The 20,736-nt window shown below is 39.4% G+C and overlaps 1 protein-coding gene across 8 annotated transcripts in view; it reads left to right on the forward strand.

Annotated features, from left to right (window-relative positions):
- Positions 1 to 20,736, forward strand: part of COL14A1 (collagen type XIV alpha 1 chain) — a 126,163-nt gene that overhangs the window by 13,927 nt on the left and 91,500 nt on the right. For 7 of the 8 annotated variants that reach the window (XR_008235199.1, XM_052787151.1, XM_052787152.1 and 4 more), the window contains exon 5: positions 630 to 716. The exons of the other annotated variant lie outside the window; for it this stretch is intronic. Coding sequence is in view for 6 of the 7 variants with exons in the window: in XM_052787151.1 (XP_052643111.1) it covers positions 630 to 716 (87 nt within the window). In the remaining variant the exon portion in view is untranslated. The remainder of the gene's footprint in view (positions 1 to 629; positions 717 to 20,736) is intronic. 8 annotated transcript variants of the gene reach the window in all.

The following is a 20,736-nucleotide window of genomic DNA, read 5'->3' on the forward strand; positions in this document are numbered from 1 at the left end:
AGTAGAGTGATACTGGCTACTAATGTAATATTAGGAATTGCTAATCAAGCTGGGTTCTGCTTGACTGTTATGAGAGATCTGGGACATAATAAGGTAGGTATCCCACCCACTTGTGGGACAGGACACTGTTGAAGTCTGAGCTTTGGAGCAACTTTGCTCTCATGGGAGTATTTGGTGCCCTGAACACAGATTTGGGCATGGGATCTAAGCTGATTCTTTGAAGAGGATAATGTAACAGCTGGCTTATGTGCTTTTGTGTTAAATGACTTGGAGTGGAACTCTGCAATGCTGGACTTAACCCCAGCTAGCTTTGCCAATTTTCTGGACTATATTTCCAGTACTGGATCTTGTCAGCGTGGGCTTAGGTGCTGATGTCACTGTATTTGGACTCTCCTTGTGTGAGGAGAGTCACTTTCGAGAACTTTAATGATGATAGGATGGGGAAAGATTCATAAAAAGAATAAACCCAAAGGGAGGGAGGGAAAACCCAATAACAGTCACTTGTTACCTAAGCATATTGCAAGATGTTGCGTGCAACTTCTTTATCTGGCAGAAGAAAATTACATGCTTCTGACTGCACTGCTTCTAGTTTGACTGATTTTTTTTTTTTCTCCCCCCTTACTTTTCAGTTAAAGATATAGAGAGAAGAAAAGAAACGAGTAAATCCAAGGTGAAGGATCCAGAAAAAACAAATGCGAGTAAACCAGCTCCAGAAGGTCAGATCATAACACATATGACTTGTGTGATATTCTGAAAATAATCAACTTTTTTATATAACTTGGCCATTGTATAGATTTTCTTTAAGTCAGTACTTTAAGTCTGGTTCCCAGGCTTATGTTAAACGGAAGGGAAAAATCAGTATTTTCAGGAATATTGGAGAGCTGCTGCAAGAGAAGAATTGCTTTTAGTTCTATGTTTTGCTTTACCACTTTATACAGTAAGGACTAAATACCACCATGAACAGCATAAAAGCAGTCTTTGAACCTGTATTAAAAAATCATGTTGCCTGTACTTCCCCACTGGGTGCACTTTGAGTAGTGAAAGAAGTGCGTGCGTGTGTATATACGTAATAATAATTTCATATCATCTTGGCTGCAAGACAGACTTGCAGTAATAATTCCCATCTAAGGTCAAATTGGTATTATTGTATTATTAGGCACATAATAACTTGATAACTCTGTCTGAATGTAGGTCATATATATGAAAACATTTGAAATATTTTGTCCAGTTGCAAGGAGCCAATCTTCTGGTGAAACATGATATTGCTTGTCATGAGAAGCTCGTCTAGTATGGACAGGAAAATCTATTTCAAGCTTAATATATAACTCTATTTCCTGTTATTCTAAAATTCAAATAACATCTTATTTATGAAGTAACCCCAACAGTAATTATTCCCTTCAGTGGTTATTTATGATGTACAGAACAAGCACAGACGAGAATAGCTTGCTATGACCTTAAATAGTCTCTCTGTGAATAAATTGGACAGTTTCAAGGATCCCATTTCTCCCATCTCTTTTAGCTCTGTCTCCTACTAATGCAAGTATCAAAGACCTCACCCAAAGCTTCTTGAAGCCCATGCAAATTTTTCTCACTTCAGTGGGTTTTTCTTCTTACCATACATGCTTGCGTCATGTTGTATTTATTAACGCTATACAAATTTGTTTCCATACAGCATTTCTCAAGCCAAAGCATCCTTGAATTCATCACATTGAGTGCATTGGGGAGAATGTTCGCTAGTATTTACAACACTTAAAGAATCAAGTTATACCTGCTAGGGCGTGATGGGGTAGTGGATAGGTGATCTTTCTTTCATGTGTAGAGGAAGACTGAGTTGGAAGAAATGAGAGAACTAAAGAAGGAAAATGTGATTTGTTTTCTTAATGAAGGACAAGTGATAAAAGTTGAAGGAGGGAAAACTGGGCCTGTAATAGGAAAATGTTGATTAACTGCAGACAGAGGAAAGTGTCTGCCAGACTGTGGGAGAGGATTTATGCTTTTTCAGGGAATAGGGGCAAAAACACAGTTGGCAAGAGGAGATTGGATCTGCAGTCTCTCCACTTTTAGGATTCTTGTTTACTTGAAAAGTCTTTAGCTCAATCACTTTCCTCCTCCCTGCACAACTTTTTACTCATCTAAACTTCAGTTCTATTGGGGCAGTTTGTATCAGGGAAAAATACACTTCCATCCAGCACTTGTGAAAAGCTATTGCCTTATACTTACTGTAGCAGGTTTTACTAGAAAACTGGGGTATATATTTGAGAGAAAGGCAACGGTTACAAACTTCTCAATCAGCAAAACTGACCAAAAAGAAAAAACGTTTTGCTAATTTTTATGAATTCTTGATTTTGTTTAGCTCTATTCCCAACCCAGCTATATTTTAATGTAAAGTAATAGACTTTTTTCCTACTGTCTAGCTATTGCATATTTCTTCCCTTTGCGCAGTATAACGATTATTCAAAGTGATGGAGATTCCAACTGAATGACTTCAGTGGGAGTAGAGTGAGAGTCCAAGCAAAAACGTTCTGCAGAAATAACAGCATCAGCAAAAAATGTGTAGCTGGGGTAGAAGTGAATTCAGAACCGATACACAAAGAGTAATGGTATCAAAACTTTCCTAGTTTAATATATAAAGACCGTTCCACCTCAAATTGAAATTGGATCAAAAAAAATAATAAGGAAGATCCTGTGAAAGAAATGTATTAAAGAAATAAGAGCAAAATTTTATGGCAAAACCATGAAGAATGACTTGATCCTCTGCAGATGTTTGGCAGGAAATTATTTGAGTATGACCAAATGAATTCAGGCCAGCAGTTAATTGGTTTCATAACAATTTATTATGTGGCTAAATTTGGTGGATTTAATAGCAACCCTGATTCCTTCTGTGGCTGTGTTATATCCTTGATCAAGTTGGTAAGACCTTAAGAGTTAACAGTACAAAAGAAATTATTAGGTAGTATTGTATCGTATCTGAAAACAAGAGCAATCTTTGCCCACAAAACAAATTGAAAACAACCGTTGTCCAGATTGGTATTGTCAGTGGCTGTGGCTTCTGCTCTTGTCTTGATTGAAAGAATAGCAAAAGCCTATTTTACTGTTTCTGCAAGTATTAGAGTCAAGTTTTGATGTAAGGAGGTGCCTTCTGTGAACATCTGCCCCACTTGTTACAGAAGGATGTTTACATAAGAAGAAACTAGAGTGTCTTTGCAAGCCTTAGAAAGGCAGAAGTCATCAGTCATTCTTCTGCATATGGAGAATTCTCTGGCAAAGTTCTCCAGTGTCAATATTAGGACAGATTTGGCAGTTAGTAGGCCAGAAAATCTGAAATCAATGTTTTGGGACAAAACTAATAAAGCACAGCAATACACTGCTCAGTGTGTATGAAAAATCATGTGGACTCTCTCAATAACGCAAGGTCCAGTTTGTGCATTATGATAACTCATGTATCCTGCTGATTTTCCTGAAAGGCACAAAAGGCACATAATCATAGACATTTGTTGTTTATAAATACTTAGCTAATATACTTGCTTCAGGGTCACATAATAAACCACAGAAATTTCACTTTCAGTTTCAGTGGGACAAAGATTTCACCATAACCCTTCTGCTCATAGAAACCAGCTCTTCATTAAGAAATACAAGATGGATAACTGTATTAATGATTCCAGATGGTTTCAAAGCTTCTCACTCTTATTTGCATCTGTGGTTTGGAGGACTGATTCTGCAGTGCTGTCCACTATTTGATTGCCAACTGTCTGATGCTCTAGGTAGTGCTGGGAGGTATGGATGTCTTCTCCTAAACTCCCAAATCTACTTTTTTCTTCTGTCCTTAAATTAGATTGTACTTGGGTTTCACTCTGTCTTTCTGGAACTCTGTCAGTGGCTTGTGTGGCTTGCTAGTAATTTTTCCAGCAGCTTCAGTAACCTGGATTAAAATTTTCCATCTATTCTGTCCTGCCCATTCAAGTAGTTTGAAAAGATTTACTCCTTTCTTTCCTGCTCAAAGTACTATGCTCTTATCTCAAACAAACCTCCAGTGTATATCCAGTAATGTCATTGTGCCAAATTAATTCAGGTTTAATGTCTAGCACTCATCCGTCAAATGTTCACTTTATATTTGATTTCCAGAAACCTTCTCTAGTTCTTCTGCACAACCACTTTCAAGTCTTGACTCTCCTTTCTATATTTTTCAGAACCTGTCAGTTTTCAGCTTACTGATTTATTGCTGCTGTGCACGCTTATATTAATAATGTCAGAAGCCTTTTTCTTTCTGTTGAGATAAAGCTCACAGACTCAGCTGCTTTCAGCACGCACTGATATTTGAGTACTTGTACCTTGGCGCTTCTCCAACTCCCTCATGTACAAAGCTCCTTTCTGTACAGCGACAGGGGTTAATACATTCTGTGCCTTCTCAGATGTTTTACAGTTTCTCAGAGAGCTTCTATGAGTGATTCTCTAATCAAATCCCTTTGGGGAGGGAAGAATCACAATGTTTTGACTATCTCCTGTGGCAAATATACGACTATATCCTTTCTCTGCAGAGTACTTCTCTGTGTGTCTGAAATGTTTTTAGCCACCCATTTCAATAAAAACAACAAAATACTAAGGGCCAGTTTTATTTTCTTGCTTGTGGACTTTATTTTGGGGGTTTTTAGTTGAGTGGTGTGGTAAATTAGCCTAGGCTAGCAGCCAAGGTCCCACCTAGCTGCTTGCTCACTCCCCTCCCCAGCAGGATGGGAGAGAAAATGGGAAGAACAGGAATAAAAAAGCTCAGGGCTTGAGATAAAGACAGGGATCCTGCCTACCAATTACCATGGTAGGCAGACATACTCAACTGGGGGAAAATGTACTTGATTTATTGCCAATTAAAATAATAAAAAAAATTAATAATGCGTGTAGTGGGAAACAAAAAGACAAACATTAAAACAACAGCTTTCCTCCCTGCTTTCCCAGGCTCAACTTGACCTCCCCCCCCCTCCCAGACTCCTTTCCTCCTCCCTTGTTATCACTGCAGGTTACACTCAGTCCAAGTCCCTTCAGAGAGGAAGCAAGCCATGCAAAAGGGGTGTTGAGGGGTTATGATCAGGACGTAGTGGTTTCTCTCTGCCATTCCTTTCTTCTCACACCTTTTTCCTCCTCCAGTATGTGTCCTCCACAGGCTGCGGGGAATATCTGCTCCATCATGGAGCGCCTCATCCTCCGACCTTGGGGTTCCATCTGCTGTTTCTCTCTTTTTTTCCCCTCCTCCTCTCTCTGCCTGGCATTTTCTGCCCTTTCTTAAATATGTTTTCCCAGAGGTGCCACCCACAAGCTGTGCAAAGGCACAGGGTGGCCTCTGGTCTCTTCTCAAAAAGGCCACCTCTGCAGCTTCCCTGCTGCCAAACCTGGGCAGACACTCAATACAAGAGGTCCTCTATTAATGCTCTACTAAAGTGTTTACACAGTCTTAAACCTGTCCTGTTCAGAAATTCCCTTATGCAAATCTCAAATCGGGATGATTTAGGACAGCATAGATCACGTATGGACCAGATGTCTTCTGAATCAAGTTTTCACAGGATAAGCCTTCTACAGACTGTAGACTATTAAAACGATAAGAAATAAGCTCCCATAAAAGATTATGTGATTTATGTATGATGCAATGTAACAGTTACTTTCTCATCGTAAAGTACATGTAATGTAGTCATATAGTAAGTATGACTTGTTAGGGAGGTCAGAGATCTTCACTGCACAGCACAGAACATGCTGGTTAGTTCAACCTTCCCAGATGAAAATTGCATTTCATAGCTGGAGCAAGTCCATGGGGGCAGATGTGTTTGTTTTTTTTTTTTTTAACTGATTCCTATGAAAATCTAGTGATGTGTGGCCTAGTTAAAAAGCCTGGGAGAACTGCAACTTTTTAAATCCCTTAGATGGTTCTTTCTGATGGAGTCACCTTCACCACAGGTCAGGAACCAAACTGGCAGAACGTTACCTGAGCTGCCTGGGCTGGTGCGGGCCCAGCTGGATGACCTGAGGAAAGAGGTATTGCACCTCCGTTCCTTGCCCAAAAGGAGTATATGGGAGGAAGCTCTAGGGTAAATCAACTGACAATAAAAGCTAGATCGGAGTTTCTCATCATGGAAGACTGAGACAAGCAGGTAGAAGTTTAGGAAAGAAAATGTATAGCTAATCTGTTGGGTCATGGGTATAGAAAGGACAACTAGAAATGGAAAAATTAGACACTGGGTGAGTGAAAAATAATGTAGAAATCATAGTGGGCCTCAGAGATAGGAAAAAATTACAGAAGCTTTTTTTAATGAGCTGTGTAATGCCATACCTTGTCTGCCACAAAGCATAATAGAAAGGTGCAGATGCCAGATTATATTATCTGTATGTAGGTAATATGAACTATTGTTAAAAACATTGAATAGTGACTTTGTGTATCTTGATCGATATTCCTGCATTTGTATATTAATTTAAATATAAGTTTTTGAGGAAGAGGTAAAAATGACCTGTAAGGGTAAACAAATGTTTCCTGTGAAAGAATTTAATAGTGATCTTTACTAGTGATTTTTAGTGAATTTAATATTATTAGTGATATTATTATTATGGATACAGATATATATATACATACAAGTTATAAATATTGTGGAGAATGGCTGCTCACTCGGTCAGAGTTCCCTTTGGCACATGCTGGTCCCACGCTCTTTGTGTTCTTCACTACTCAGTGCTGCCCAGAGAAGAGATTTTGGTTGTATTGTACTAAATTTCAAGTTTTTAGCACTTTCAGGGTTCAGTATCAAAGTCTCCTGGAAAGCGACCTTGAAGCTATCTGTCATGTGATACTTAGCTGCTAAGTATTAATAGGAATAAGTATGCCTGCAGTTTCTTTCAGGTGAGTGTGCTCTGCCAGTGCTTTGAATCGTGCAGCAACAATGTCTCTTTGGTGCTGGATCTTTTGTAGTTTTTCTTGTGAACATAACTTTTAGCTTCCTGATCTATGTCTAGAAAACAGGTGGAGTTCTCAGCTGACTGAAAAACTATGTAGACATATCCAGAGTTATCCTGTTTTGCAGTGAGATAGTTTTTGATTTTTTTTTGTCTTCCCAGTGTATTTTACATTATTAGTGATGTTATTTACATTATTTCTACAATCTTTCAAAGTAAGTGTTTCTGAATGATTTTTTTTTTCATATTTTTTCTTCCAGTGCTATGCATACTATCAGATAATGCAAAAGGCATATCATTCCTCAAAATGACATGGTATACATATCTGAGGTTTCTATTATAATAACTCTTGCAGTGAGGTCACATCAGTCTTCAGATAGTGACAGAAATGAGAGGTGCAATAAACTTGAAAAATACGCTGATTTGCTTTCTTCTTCCAATACTGCTATCACCTTTGATGCAAATAAGCTTTGACATTCACTCTGTAGCTGTTGAATGGCACTATTTAAGCAGAGTAGGAACAAATCTGCAGAGGTATATTAAGATACTATTCAGCAGAAGAGACTAATTATCTAATTTATTAACTTGTCTGTTTAGTTAATGTCAGATGCTTCAGTAAGTATTACTAGACAGTGTGAAATGAGTGCTATGAGGTTTTTGACTAAGCCACAGGAATGAATACCTTCTGAACTTCTCTGTTGGCTGCATTTCATACTTTTACTCACTTCATCCTGGCTAATGTAACTACAAATGTTGTTTTTAGTCATGATATTTTTCTATTTTTTTATTACTTAGTGAACTTCTAGGCTATGGAACTCATTAACTATGTCTTTATGCAACCTATAATTGGCCTTACTAACAGTGTTTCCTTGAGCATTCTGGAGGGCACCTTAGCTCTTGTATTGTGAGCAAGCAGAAAAAAGAGATTGTAACTATGTTGTGCGGGTGTTTTTTTTCCCCAGTGCCATTCTGTTCTTCCTAAACAGTCCTTATCTTCTCAGCCCTTGCACTTTAATCTGCTTCGGCAATCTGAGGGTAAAAGCAAGGTTTATTGGAAAGTACTTGGCTTTTCCGCTGTCAATATGATTTCTTTTTTGTGTTGTGTTAGGGATTACTGAATCCTGTAGCCCAGTAGAAGCCTGCAGGGTTGCGCCAGCTCAATGCCCCCAGATCCAACCAGTAGCAAGACTGAGCCTGTAGTCCCAATAGGTCTGGGGTGATCAAGCACAGGGCTTGGCCAAACAAGTACTAACCAGCCACCTGTGTAGATGGAACTGGCCCCCTTTATGCCTTTATCTTTCTATTTTCCCATGCTTGTCCCTCCCCAAACTACCTTGATCACTCCCTTTTGTTGCCTTTGGTTCCTCCCCTAAACATATCATACTAAATCTTGTACCATCCCCAGATACTCTTTCCTGTATCCCGTAAGTCTCATTACCCCCTAAGCAGTAACCCCCACCAGGCTGAACCATGAACAGACCTTGTTATGACGTACAAGTTATAAGAATGCGAGTACAAGTTATAAAAATGTGTTGCTGATCTTGGAAGATACCAGCAAGATGAGACCCCTGTAATTAATGTTTAGTTTCTGGGTCTATGCTGTACTTATACAAGAGGCAAACACTGAACTACTTGGCCTGAGGCTGCATAATAGGTAAAGCACAAGGTTACCAGGGAGGTATCTTGTGACTTTTGATAATTCCATGATTAGTATTTGCTGATCAGTGTTTTTGTTTGTTTAAAGTTTCTGCTTACCTTCCCCCCCCCCCCAATGTAGTGCAGTATAATATCAAAGAGTCGCTTGAACTAGATGCAACCAAGTTTACTACAAAACTAATTGCAGTGCAGCTATGTTGTCCAGTACCGCACTCTCCCTGGTGAAGGCACTAGCCTGCTTAGAACTAGCTAGCTCAAGGACTTCTACATTATTCTCTGTTACAAAGTGTAGGCATAACCCTGGCCATTAGTCGTTAGTGTCAGTTTCTTAGATGCTGCAGAATAGGGGTAGATGCATTTCCTACTTCAGAGATATGGTAAGTTCTTGAAACATTGTGGAATACTTCAATATGATAGGTTCAGTTTTGGACATGTGTAAATTAAAGTCTGCATCAAAAAGTATAGTGAAGTTTAGAGCTATTGATTGCATTTGTCTAAATGGTAGGCTACTGTCTACATTTTCCTAAAAGATGTATATACATCATACTGAGACTTGAATATTTCATCTTTGTAGTGTCTGTAGGGTATGTGGATGCATTACCTTGTCACGGATGAAACAGGATGCATGTCTGCTGTCATTTAACTGCTTCACAGCTGGGGACACATGCTCTGTGTAGGCTGTTGAGTTACTTCAGGACTGCTTTTTTTTCAGTTTACTTTTGAGTTCTGTGCTTACCATCTTGACAAGGATTTTAGTAGTCTTTACCAAAAACTGCTTTTCAGCACTGTGTGGCATGCAGTGGCATGCAGTCCTTTGACATGACTGTGAATAGCTCTTGTGTGTGTGGTGTATATCTGCTTGTTCTAGCATTTGCTAATCAATTAAAGGTAATATGAACATAAAAATGAATCTATTATCTATGCTGCTTTGGGGGGGTTGCCTCAGATCCTCATGCCTGCCTTGAGAAGACTGGGGAATGCTTGGACCGTGCTCCAGCATTTTGAGAACATTTTGAACCACCAGAAAGCTTTGGCAAGCATTTATAATTATGCTCCCCTTATCACACTCTTCCGACCACTCTGAAGCTGCTTAGACCAGGAATAATTTTATATACCTATTTTGGTTTCAGACTCTGTCACTTTGGCTTTGGACTCACTTGGCTTTGTTCTGTCCAACCTTAGCCCAAGCAGAGGATCCATGATACATCCTATCTCAGCTTTCACTAGTGAAAGCAGTACCTGACCATCTGGTCTTTGTCAATAGGACTCTCACTTAAATGCCTGCAGCCGGTCTGTTGTGTCAGTGGTTTTGCTGCTGGTCAGATCACCATCCTGATGTGGTGCTAAAAGATCGCTGCTCTGGACTCCACTTAGAACCTGCCCAGTAATCCTATCAGCAGGCCCCCATCCATGCTAGGTTTGCAGAGCATGTTTTTTTTGACAGTGACTATTTTTTAACTTGTGCCATGCAAGTGATGGCTTTCCATTCTTCTTCTGTGTGACTCCTCATGGACATCTTCTTTCTCAACTTCAGGTGATGCAAATAGCTGTTTAAAAACAAGAGATGAAGTAGACTTATCAGAATATGCCATTGCTTTTTTTGACGTATGAATTTAGGTTACCCCATCCAAGCCATGTTGGTTTCTGTGCTTCTCAGAAGGTAGAATTTAATGAGAGGCATCCATTAAGTTTCCAAGCTAGTCTATAAACCTGTGAGCCACCATGCAGAGCTTTGTACATTAGAAATTCCTTGTTAGTCACTGGAGGACTTACCGGAGGACTCTGTTGCAAGGAAACTCATGGGTAAACTCCCCTTTACTGTCTGGAAAGTTTAGCTCATTGTGCTGTGGATGATCAATGCTTATTCCAGGAGTTCATCATACGAATTTCTCTGGAGGACATAGCTAAGTTTTTGTATTCTGTGACCACTACTTGCAACTTGGATTTCCTTTTGCAATGGCAATACTTTTATGGACCTGGCCAGGATCCTTCGGCAGACTCCTGCTTCCTGCCTCCCACGACTGGAAAACCTGATAGGAAGTATCAGCACTGCCATGGACAGAATTCTTAAATGCTTTTCCTTTGCCATCATTTTGGTAGTTGCTTTGGAGCAAACCAAGCAAGCTACATTTAGAGATTGCAGCATTTACATCTGCCATCTGGCCAAACTAAATAGCCATTAGTTTACTTGCAAGTGCGTTGAAATCATCTGAATAAGAGAGAAATACGTTCTTGAGAGAAAGCAAGCTTGAAACTGAAGACCCAAAAGTGGCTATGAAGGCTGGAATTGGGAAATGGTTCACTCTGGGTAGTGCACTTTGATCCTGACAGAAAGAACCCCTGACTGAAGTGAGATCAGGGAAGACAGAGGAAGAGAGAAAGATTGAGGAGGGAGTGGTAGATCTTAACATAAGAGGGGTATCATATATATTTTGTAACTGCCTTGTCTGTTTTGGTTATCTGTAAAATTGTGAATAATTTTATTTATTTACCTTAGCCTGGTTGAGATTCAGTATTAACATGGAGGTTGCTGGATCCCTTTTTCAATTTGTGTATGCCAGACAAACTCTGGATTTGTTCAGAAAATAAAAGGGTTGGCATTAGAAATTATGGCCAGTCTCCATTCTTACCCAGGGATTCCACTTATCTCCTGGCTCCTCCTTTCTGTAGGAGGAACTGCTTTTCTTCCATCTGTCAGTATGTTAACATCAAATAAATGGTCGTGGTTGTGCATTACCTCTCATACAGTGTTCCAGGCCAGGCAGAAGCTGGAGATTGGACAGATTGCCTTTCTGTTATCCACAGTCTCCCTCCCTGTCCCTCTTTAGGAACTCTCCCTGAATGTATCTGCTTCATTGAAAAGTAAACACAGCATTGACATAGATATCTAGGGAATCCGTAGCTCAGGGAAGAAAAAAAAAAAGCTTTATAGCTCTCTTTCTACTCTCTCAGAGTAGAAAAAGAGACTTAGCCTGTCTTGGACCTAAACATAAGTTTCAATTTTGTCATAAAGTGATCCAGCTCCTAATATCAGAACTACTCAGGTTCATAACCCTTGAGTTATGTTTGTCCTCATACTTCTGCACAGTAAATATGTATAACGCTTGGTAAATCTGAACCATTACCAACTGAAAACCTCCTGTCTGGGCTTTTTTTTCTTTGGTAGCTTTCCCTAAGGCACTGACCTTTTATTGTGCAATCTATTATTGGTTGAAGCGGGATACCGCTATTCACGTTCTTGAATGACTGATTAATAGAATTAAATGAACAGTCTTTCATTCTCTTCAGACTGCTTTTCATCTCTTCAAGTCATTAGCTCTTGAGCCTTCATCCCATCCACAGTGCGCTGGCATGGCTAGATTCTGGTGGCAGCAAGAGACTGTTACCTGAAGTCAGATTCAGGGTCTGTGTTGACATGTTTCATTATTGAAATACTTTCGTTACTACCACGCTGAGACACTCCTTAACAGTTCATCGTCTGGTAGCATGAATTCTCATAATCTGAAGTCTGTAGGCTTGCTCATGACGATGTATATTCTAGGCAAATATCTCAGTTTATCATGAGTGATGCTTGTCTTTGATATAAGACACTACATAGTCTTTGAAACTGAAGCTACATAGCAAAGAGTTGAAACTGGGCAGGTTTTAAAATTTGTATGGTAACCTTGAAGGGAGAACCAAAAAAAGCTTTGGGGAGGTGGTAGCAGACAGATACATTAATAAACACTGAAGTGCAAGACCAAGACCCTCTTGTAAGAAAGCTACAATCATAAAGGATTGATGCATTCATCAGCAAACTCATCATGGATTTGCATTCCAGTTGTATTGTATACCCTAACAAACAAGCTGCATTGCTTTGTGCTCTGGGCAGCAAAATGGGAGATTAAGGTTAATGTTTTGGTATCTCTTTTCAGGGACTGTGATCCTTGAGGTGGTCTTGTCTTGAATGCAACTAGAAGGTGCCAAATCTTTTGCTTTTCAGCTGTCTGCTGTACATGTTCCCTTTTAAGGCTGTTGCTTACACTTTGAAAGGGGAGGAGTCTTGTTTCACAGCCTGTCCCATTCATCTGATACTAACACTGTTGATCAACATCAAGCAGGAGCTTGTACTGAGGAGAGATGATTTCAGGGTCATTTCCACCGTCACTGCATAATCTGAGGTCTTCGTGTTCTTTCTGGACCTGTTGATGCATTTTGTTGATGCTGATTCTGGGCTCTCTCATGTCAGCACCCTTTGCCTGGTGCCCTGTGTGCCGAGTAAGCCTTGGTGTTACAACTGAGCTATGCCTCTTGGTTAAAAAGGTGCTAGTTAGTAGCTGAAACAGAACTTAAATTACCTGGCTGAGTGGTCCATGTTTTCCATCTCAAAGGTGTTCTTGCCTGTCTGGTTAGCTGTACTGCTCGTACTAGTCTGTCTGCATATAACGAGGGAGTCCTGTTTCCTTATCTGACTGCTGGGTTTCACGCGTGTGTCTTTAGCTCATGAAGTGTTTGTTTGGCTCATTATTCCTCAGTAAGTGGAGCCATGGTATTCTTGTACTCGGCTCTCCTGGAATCCTCAAAGGTGCTTCTCTGGAGCACCAGCTTGATGCCTCAGCATATTTAGTTTCCTTGTATGCAGGAAAGTTAGTTAGCAGAATTAGGGCTGCATAGGGGTGCAGACAGCTGTTTCGGAAGTAAATGTTCGTCTCAGTGTCTTTGCTTGGGTTTGGTTTGTTTATGTACTTAAAAATGTGTGGTAAAATTTCTGGTCTTTTGCACTGATCTTTCTAGTAAGTATGATAAAGGAAGGAAAACTGTAAATTGTGAGCATGGGGATGGTAGCTCCTTCAAAAAGACTAAATTGGCTGTGGCCTGTGAAATACTACTTATATCTTATCTCTTGTCTCCCTATCCTGTATCTCATCTCTTCTCTCCATACCCTCAAGACCTTTCAAACTCAACATCCAAATTTAGCTCAATACTTAGGAAGCAGGGAGGTGGTGTCAAACTGTGGTGGATGTTTCTGCCTTAAGAGCTTCATAATCTTTAGTGTTCTTCTGTTCTCCAAGAAGTTGTAATAAAGTGTCAGTTGCAAGCAATAATGATGTGTCTGTTAGAGGTTGGTTGAGATACTTTTATGACTTTGATGGGGCAGTTCTGTTTAGCTATACCTTAAAAAAAGAGAATGACACTCAGAAGCTCGTGTTTTTTCTCAGCAGAATCACAGATCCTTTGCCAGCCTTGCAATTGTTAGTATTTATTAATCAGGGAATGGGAAACAGATGGCGGGAGGGAAACCCTAAAACTGATCTAATAGAATGTAATTATGCAACAATTATTATTTATTGGAAAAAATTGTGCAAGAACAACTGAAAAATTATTTATTGAATATTGAATAATTATTTATTGAATATTGAACATTTTTTCTTTGGAAAAAAATTTAAAAGATCCTCTGTTGAGCTCCATAGGACTATTTTAATAAATTTTTATATGGTTGCCCTCACCCTGCATTTCAGGCATCAGGGTGTTTAACTATATGTGTGCATATTGAAGTACGTGGTATTAGTTAAGGGCCAGCAGTTTCATTTTGATTATGGCTATTGTAAATTGCTGAGTAGCTACCGGCCAAACTGAAAATAAACCCAGATGTCTAAGCATAGTCTGTACTTTGTGATTGGACTCTCCTTCGGTTTTGACAGCTCCTGTAACAGTTGAATATTTTGGGTAGCAGCCAGTAATTTGTCTAGATTAATTAAAATAATTGTCTTTTCCTCAGTGCAAATTTTAAATTCACTCTTAGAGATTTAGAATTTGCCATTGTTTCTGGAAGATGTTTTAAAAAAATCATATGCATGTAATTGTTAGAGTCTTATTACTTCCTATGCAGACCTTTTCTGTAAAATCAGATTAGTATTTTTCTCATATGTCTGCAAATTAAGGATTAAAAAATTGCCTTTATCTGTAGAGTGAAATTGTTAAGAAAATCCCTGTACTAAAGTCCTTAGGATAAGATTCTGCATTACATTTTTGGTTTTATTTTTTAAAAATGCAGTTGGCTTTGGAGATAAGACTTGTCATTTTGTTTTAAAGCCTTTGAAACACTATGAAGAAAAGTAGCTATAAATGGTATTGAATGGAAGAAAATATTCAGTAAATTATTTTGAGATTTATTATTAGTCCTTCTGTAGTTTAAAAATATAACTATCCACCATATATGATATTGCATAACTGATGTGCCTATATGCATTGTTTATCTGTCTAGCTGGATGGTACCATAAGTACAAGATCAAAGAAACAATAAGTGAATGGAAGATACTGGAATCTCAGACAGAAAGAAATGTTGCAGGCTTGAAGACAGGGGTGCAATCTGCCTGAGGAGAAAAATATGCAACATGGCTATTTAGTAATTTGTTTATGGTAGGGAATAATTATTTTAGTGGATGAGAGGAATTCAAAAGTCTGTGAACTAGAGTTAAAGAAAGGTTATCTTAAATGCTCACTTAGGAAAAGATATCTGTGGCATGTTTATTGCCACTCAGCCCACTGATTGGTACTTCAGTACAGTGCAGTGACACAGACTTTTGGGATTCTTCTTTTAAATTGCTCATTGGGACATAACCAAAGAACCACAAAATCAAATCCTCCAAGGAAGACTTTTTTAATATTTGTCTGCTTTTGCTTAATAGCACGTATTTTAAAAGGTCGGGATTTAAATTTGTGGAAACTAATTATGGTAACCCTGTTGCCAGGATCTCTTTGCATTGGGTGGCAAACTATCAACTATGTGGCTCTGGGGGCAAAGGTCAAGGGCATGGGGGTTCAGGTGGTCTTCTTCTTGATCCCACTTATGAGGGGAAAGGGCTTGAGGAGGACTGAGCAGATCCTATAGGTCAACAATTAGTTTTGCAGCTGCTGTCAGCAACAGGGTTTAGGTTTCTATAATGATGGGACCCTCTCTGAAGCCCAATAGCTGTTTGGAAGAGGTGCGATCCATCTGACTAAGTGGGGCAAAATCATCTTTGCTAACAAGCTGGCCAGCCTGGCGAGAAGAGCTTTAAAATAGGAATGATGTGGGAGGGAGATAAGAACCTACAATCACATGAGGGCTGGAATGGCGGGAAAGAGCACACCCTCAGCAAGTTTGCAGATGATACAAAACTGGGAGGAATGGTTGATACACCAAAGGGTTGTGCTGCCATTCAGAGCATCCTCAGCAGGCTGAAGAAATGGGCTGACAGGGATGTCATGCGGTTCAACAAAGGGAAGTGCAGAGTCCTGCCCCTGAGGAGGAATGACCCCAGGCACCAGGACATGCTGGTGGCTGACTGGCTGGAAAGCAGCTTTGCAGAAAAGGCCCTGGGGGTCTTGGTGGACAACAAGTTGAACATGAGCCAGCAGTGTGCCCTTGTTGTAAAGAGGGCCAACAGTCTCCTGGGCTTCATTAGGAAGAAAACTGTCAGCAGGTCAAGGGAAGTGATCCTTCCTCTCTACTCAGCCCTGGTAAGGCTACATGTGGAGTTCTGTGTCCAGTGCTGGGCTAGATCCCCAGTAGAAGAAAGATGTAAACTTATTGGAGTGAGTCCAGTGAAGGGCCATGAATATGATTAAGGATTTGGAGCATCTTTCATAAGAGGAGAGGCTGAGACAGCTGGACTGTTCAGCCTGGAGGACAGCAGGTTCAAGGGATATCTTTCCAATATGTAAAAATCCACATTTGAAGGAGTGAAGAAGGCACAGACAGACTCTTCTCAGTGGTGTCCAGTCAAAGGACAAAAGGCAGTCGACTCAAGCTGAAATAACTGTAAATTCCATTTAATGAAAGAAAGCACATTTTTTACTGTGGGGGTGGTCAAACACTGGAGCAGGTTACTCAGGTTGTGGAGTCTCCATCCTTGGAGACTCTTTAACCTGACTGGACATGGCCTGGAGCAATCTGCTGTAGTCGCCCCTGCTTTGAGCAGGGCACTTCAACTAGGCAATCTCAAGAGGTCCCTTCCCACCTCCACTACCCTGTGATTCTGGGAGTTGGAGATTTTTCAGAATAGGGTGTTCACTCAGACATCTCTGCTCATTAGACAATGGATGAATTGCTACATTCAAGAGGGCACAAGTTTCATCCCGAGCTTTTGTGGATTGACACATGACATCCAAAATTAGTGATGCTTCTGAAGATCACTGCATATTTATATTTATACAAGCATATACATTGGTTATGTTTTGATAATATCATTTCAAGAAATGCTTGAAGTTAATATAGGGACTTGTATTTGAAAGTCTTCTGCACTGTAACTGTACTGCACCATCTTTTTTGTTTCTGGACACACTGTCCACAACATCATATGTACCTGGATCTGTAATGCTGAGCTGTAATGCAATGCAACAGTGTTGTAGAAGTTCACTTCAACTAATTTTTTAATTAGTTGTGTTAATGGCTTTCATAGATAGGCAGCTTGTTCTCTCAGGCAGGCTCTTTTCTGTTACTTTACCTGTTGTGTTGTAGCTGTAACTTAGTTACAAGCTCAGGCGCAGACCAGCTCTTTATCATGATTTAGAGGGATTTATACATAGAGTATAAATTAATACAGCTTAATTAATGTTGAGGATTTCTGAGTGATTAACTGCCTTCTAGTCAGCCAGAGAAAACTGTCTCGGGGATTTCATACTTCACTAAAGCAAAGGGAAAAATAACCCTTTTAAATCCTGGCCTATTTGTTACATAGGAATGGCAGATTAATATGACCATATTAATAAAAAATTATAGTTCTCTGCCTTGAAAAGTAATTTAGACTTTGAGACAGCTGTTTCATTTAAAACATTCATGCACTCAGTTGCAGAACTGAGAGCAAAGAGAAGTAGAGGATTATCACTGTAATCTGCAGAAGAGTTTCTTAGGTTTCATGTACTTTACAGGAGGGTTGTGGACCATCTTCAGTGTAAATCATTATGGCTAAATGGACACGGTATCTTGCCATCTTGAACTTCAGTTTCAGGAAAGATTTCAGCAGTGTGCTTTGTACTGTGTTGACGTGTTGCCTGTTGGAAGAGAAACTAAAATAAATTTTTTGAACTCTCAGTTTAAATGTGGGGGGATTCTAAAACATATTTTTCTATCAAGGTACACACACCAAGAGAGTTTAGTGTTGCTATTTGGGAAGCTCCTGCAGACATCAGGTGCTTCAGTGCTATCAGTCAGCAATGGTCTGCCAGAAAACATCAGCACTTTCTTTCATAGTTACCTTTTATATTTATTTTGTCTCTCAAGTAAATTAAAAAGTTAAGATGTAGGAAGAAAGTGATTGCTTACTGCAGAAGTACAACTATCATTGAGTGTGTATGGAAAGGTGCATAGAAAATGGCTGTATGCTTCCTTCTCTCACAGTTGAGAATTATCACTAGTATAGGTAGGCAATTAACGTATTTTATCAGCTACTGCTTTAATTAGTTTTGTGGCTTTACATTTAGAAGGTATGCTTTAAATAATATTTATTGCTGTGTACTTTTTGAAAGAAGCAAAATTATTGAACTACAGCATTCACAGTCAAATGTGACATGATTAGACACAACAGATTCAGTAAATCTTAATATTCCAACTCCCCCAAATAACAAATTTGTAGGCCTGCCAGTTGGGCTATATTAGTTTCCTGGAACAGAACAAGGTGCATGGGAAAGGGCTGGCTGCTTTAATTTATGTTGCTGTTTTTTCTAGGGAGCAGGGACAAACTTCTAACCTTGTTGGGCTGCTCTTTCAACCTAATGATGTTCCAGCATTTGAGTCCTTCAAATTCAAGCTATGGTTGGATCTAGTTCAAAGAAAAGCAGTTATGTTGTATGCATTTGTCTGGTCTGTAGCCTGACATATGGGATGTGTTAAACTGAGGTCTAAGTGCAATGATGATATCACCAGCACAGTGCAATAATATCAATGTCAGAAGCATGGACTAGTGAGTTGCTGAATTTTGGAGCTGAAACCTGCCTCACGTCCCTTTATTTTTTTAACCCTTTTTTTAAAAGAAATTATGTTTTGCTGATGTAGATTTATATTGCCCTTGCCTTCAGTGGTGCTTCTGCTCAGCTGTGGTGCTGTCAGTCACTGTGGAGGACTGACTTTTCTCTGTCATTCATGCTTTATTCACGAGGTATTTCTCACTCACTTCTGTCATTAAGTTTCTTGCCTTTTGTGCTTTGTTACCCCCTGAATGAGTCTTCCATTCATACTGTATTATTACTGACCTCTACTTGAACTTTATTCCTTTCCTTCTACATATATTATTTGACTTTTCCACTGTGACAGGGAGTAAGAAAGGAAACGACATACTGCAGACTCAGAAAGAATTATAGTCTTAACTTCTTCTAAGCAGAAGAAGTGTGTGTTTTGGCTCTTGAAAATGAGAACAGGGTTTCATACCAAGGGGAGGCAAAATACCAAATGTGTTTCTGCAAAACGTATCATTACTGCATGCAAACTGAACTGGTTCTTCTAAGGCATTGAGTCCTCCTGGCTGGCAGTGCCTGTATTTGCTGCTTCTCCCTTTGCCTTTCAAAGAACTTTCAAAGAGTAGTAGTATTAAGTCCAAGAGCCAAAGAGCCACTACTCTAGTCTAAAAATCATAGTTTTGTATTTGTGTCTAAGTAAGGCTTGCAGTTTTTTTGGTCAAACTTCTGTTTTTTAACATTGCTTGCTTGCTCACTGAATGCATGTGTGAAAGAATAGCAACAGGTTGAAAATGCAGCCTGAGAGAGGTGGTCAGTGTTTACAGAAGCTTGCAGACCCTGCTTTTGTTCTGTGCATCCCCCGTAGTGCCAGAGACCCTCCCAGTCCTCACTCTGCAGTCCATTCCCTTCAATGGGACGTCTCAAGGGTCACGTTTTGCAGGCTCCAATAACTCTCCCTCTATCCCAGAAAGTTCTAGCTGGATCTTTTTTTCAGTGTTGCCATCACTGGCTTCACTCTCAGCCAAATTCTGACATAGGTCTTGATAGTGCTATAGCACTTGCACATTGGAATTGCAAGCAAATGCATCACCTTTAATGTCTGGGGGCTTGAGGGATCAAAGGCAGGAAACTTCATTTGGTAGATGCAAAATTCCTTCAATGCTGGTTATTCTTTGAAAGATTTCCCTGAAACAAAGGAACCTAAATTCTTGATGATGATATGACAGTTGGTAATACTGAAGCAGGTTTTGAGTAAATAACTTGTCCTAATACATTGCTAGTAGCCTTTAGTTGTATGCTGGTGTCTTTGGAGGTGAAATTTTGAGCCTATGCCTTCATTTGTGACATGCAGAAATGAGCAGACCAAGCCCCTTCCTCCTCAGTTAGCTTCCTGGCAAGAGTGGCAAGTTTCTTATGCCAAATAGTGCTAGGAAGATTGTAAATTTGTTATAGAAAATCCATTAATTTTTTACTTCTCCCCATAAAACTCCTCCACCCATTATAGGTGGATGCACTGAATACAGTTGTTGGTGTAAAATATATAAGGTCTTTTTGTGACTTTAGGATGTTTGCAATTCTGTCATTTTCTCTACCCTAAAAATTGAAGGCTCTGTTTTTGTTTGTTGTGGAATGCAGCACTTGAAGTAGAATACTGCTGTCTATATAACATTAGGAAACATTATACAAAATTAGGTAACTGGTCTGCTCCCTACTGTCCTGCTCTTGAAACTGGTGAGTATTGTATAATTCAGAAGAAAGTGGTACCTTCTCTCTCACTACTGTTTTCTTGATGACCGAGTAAAAGGGAAATAGGCACAACCTGATCACAGTATTGAAACTTGTAGTGGGCTAAAACACTGAGTGTTGGAAGCTTTCTTTATATAGAATTATATGCTGTCATCCTCCTTTAAGAAATGTTTTTGAGAAAATTGCCTATTAAAGTTACATTTAGATAGTTGAAATGTTCAAAATTATCCTCAAACCCTATAGGAATTCATGACCATGTATGGTTGTATGGAAAGACTATTGAAAAAGACATTTGCTAGAACTGGTAATGGAAACTGGCTAATCTCAGTGGGGTGCGTAAATTATTTGCTACACACTGTGTCTTTTAGACTAACTTTATAAACTAGGATGATATGGTGTTTGTATTCCTACCGGGTTTTAAAGATTTCTATACAGTATGTTATTCTGTTTAATATCTCACTGTTGTTTATTCCATTTTAGGGAACTTTCTACAATTCT

The sequence above is a fragment of the Harpia harpyja genome, chromosome 5 (genome assembly GCF_026419915.1).
Source record: "Harpia harpyja isolate bHarHar1 chromosome 5, bHarHar1 primary haplotype, whole genome shotgun sequence".
Taxonomy (NCBI): Eukaryota; Metazoa; Chordata; class Aves; order Accipitriformes; family Accipitridae; genus Harpia; species Harpia harpyja.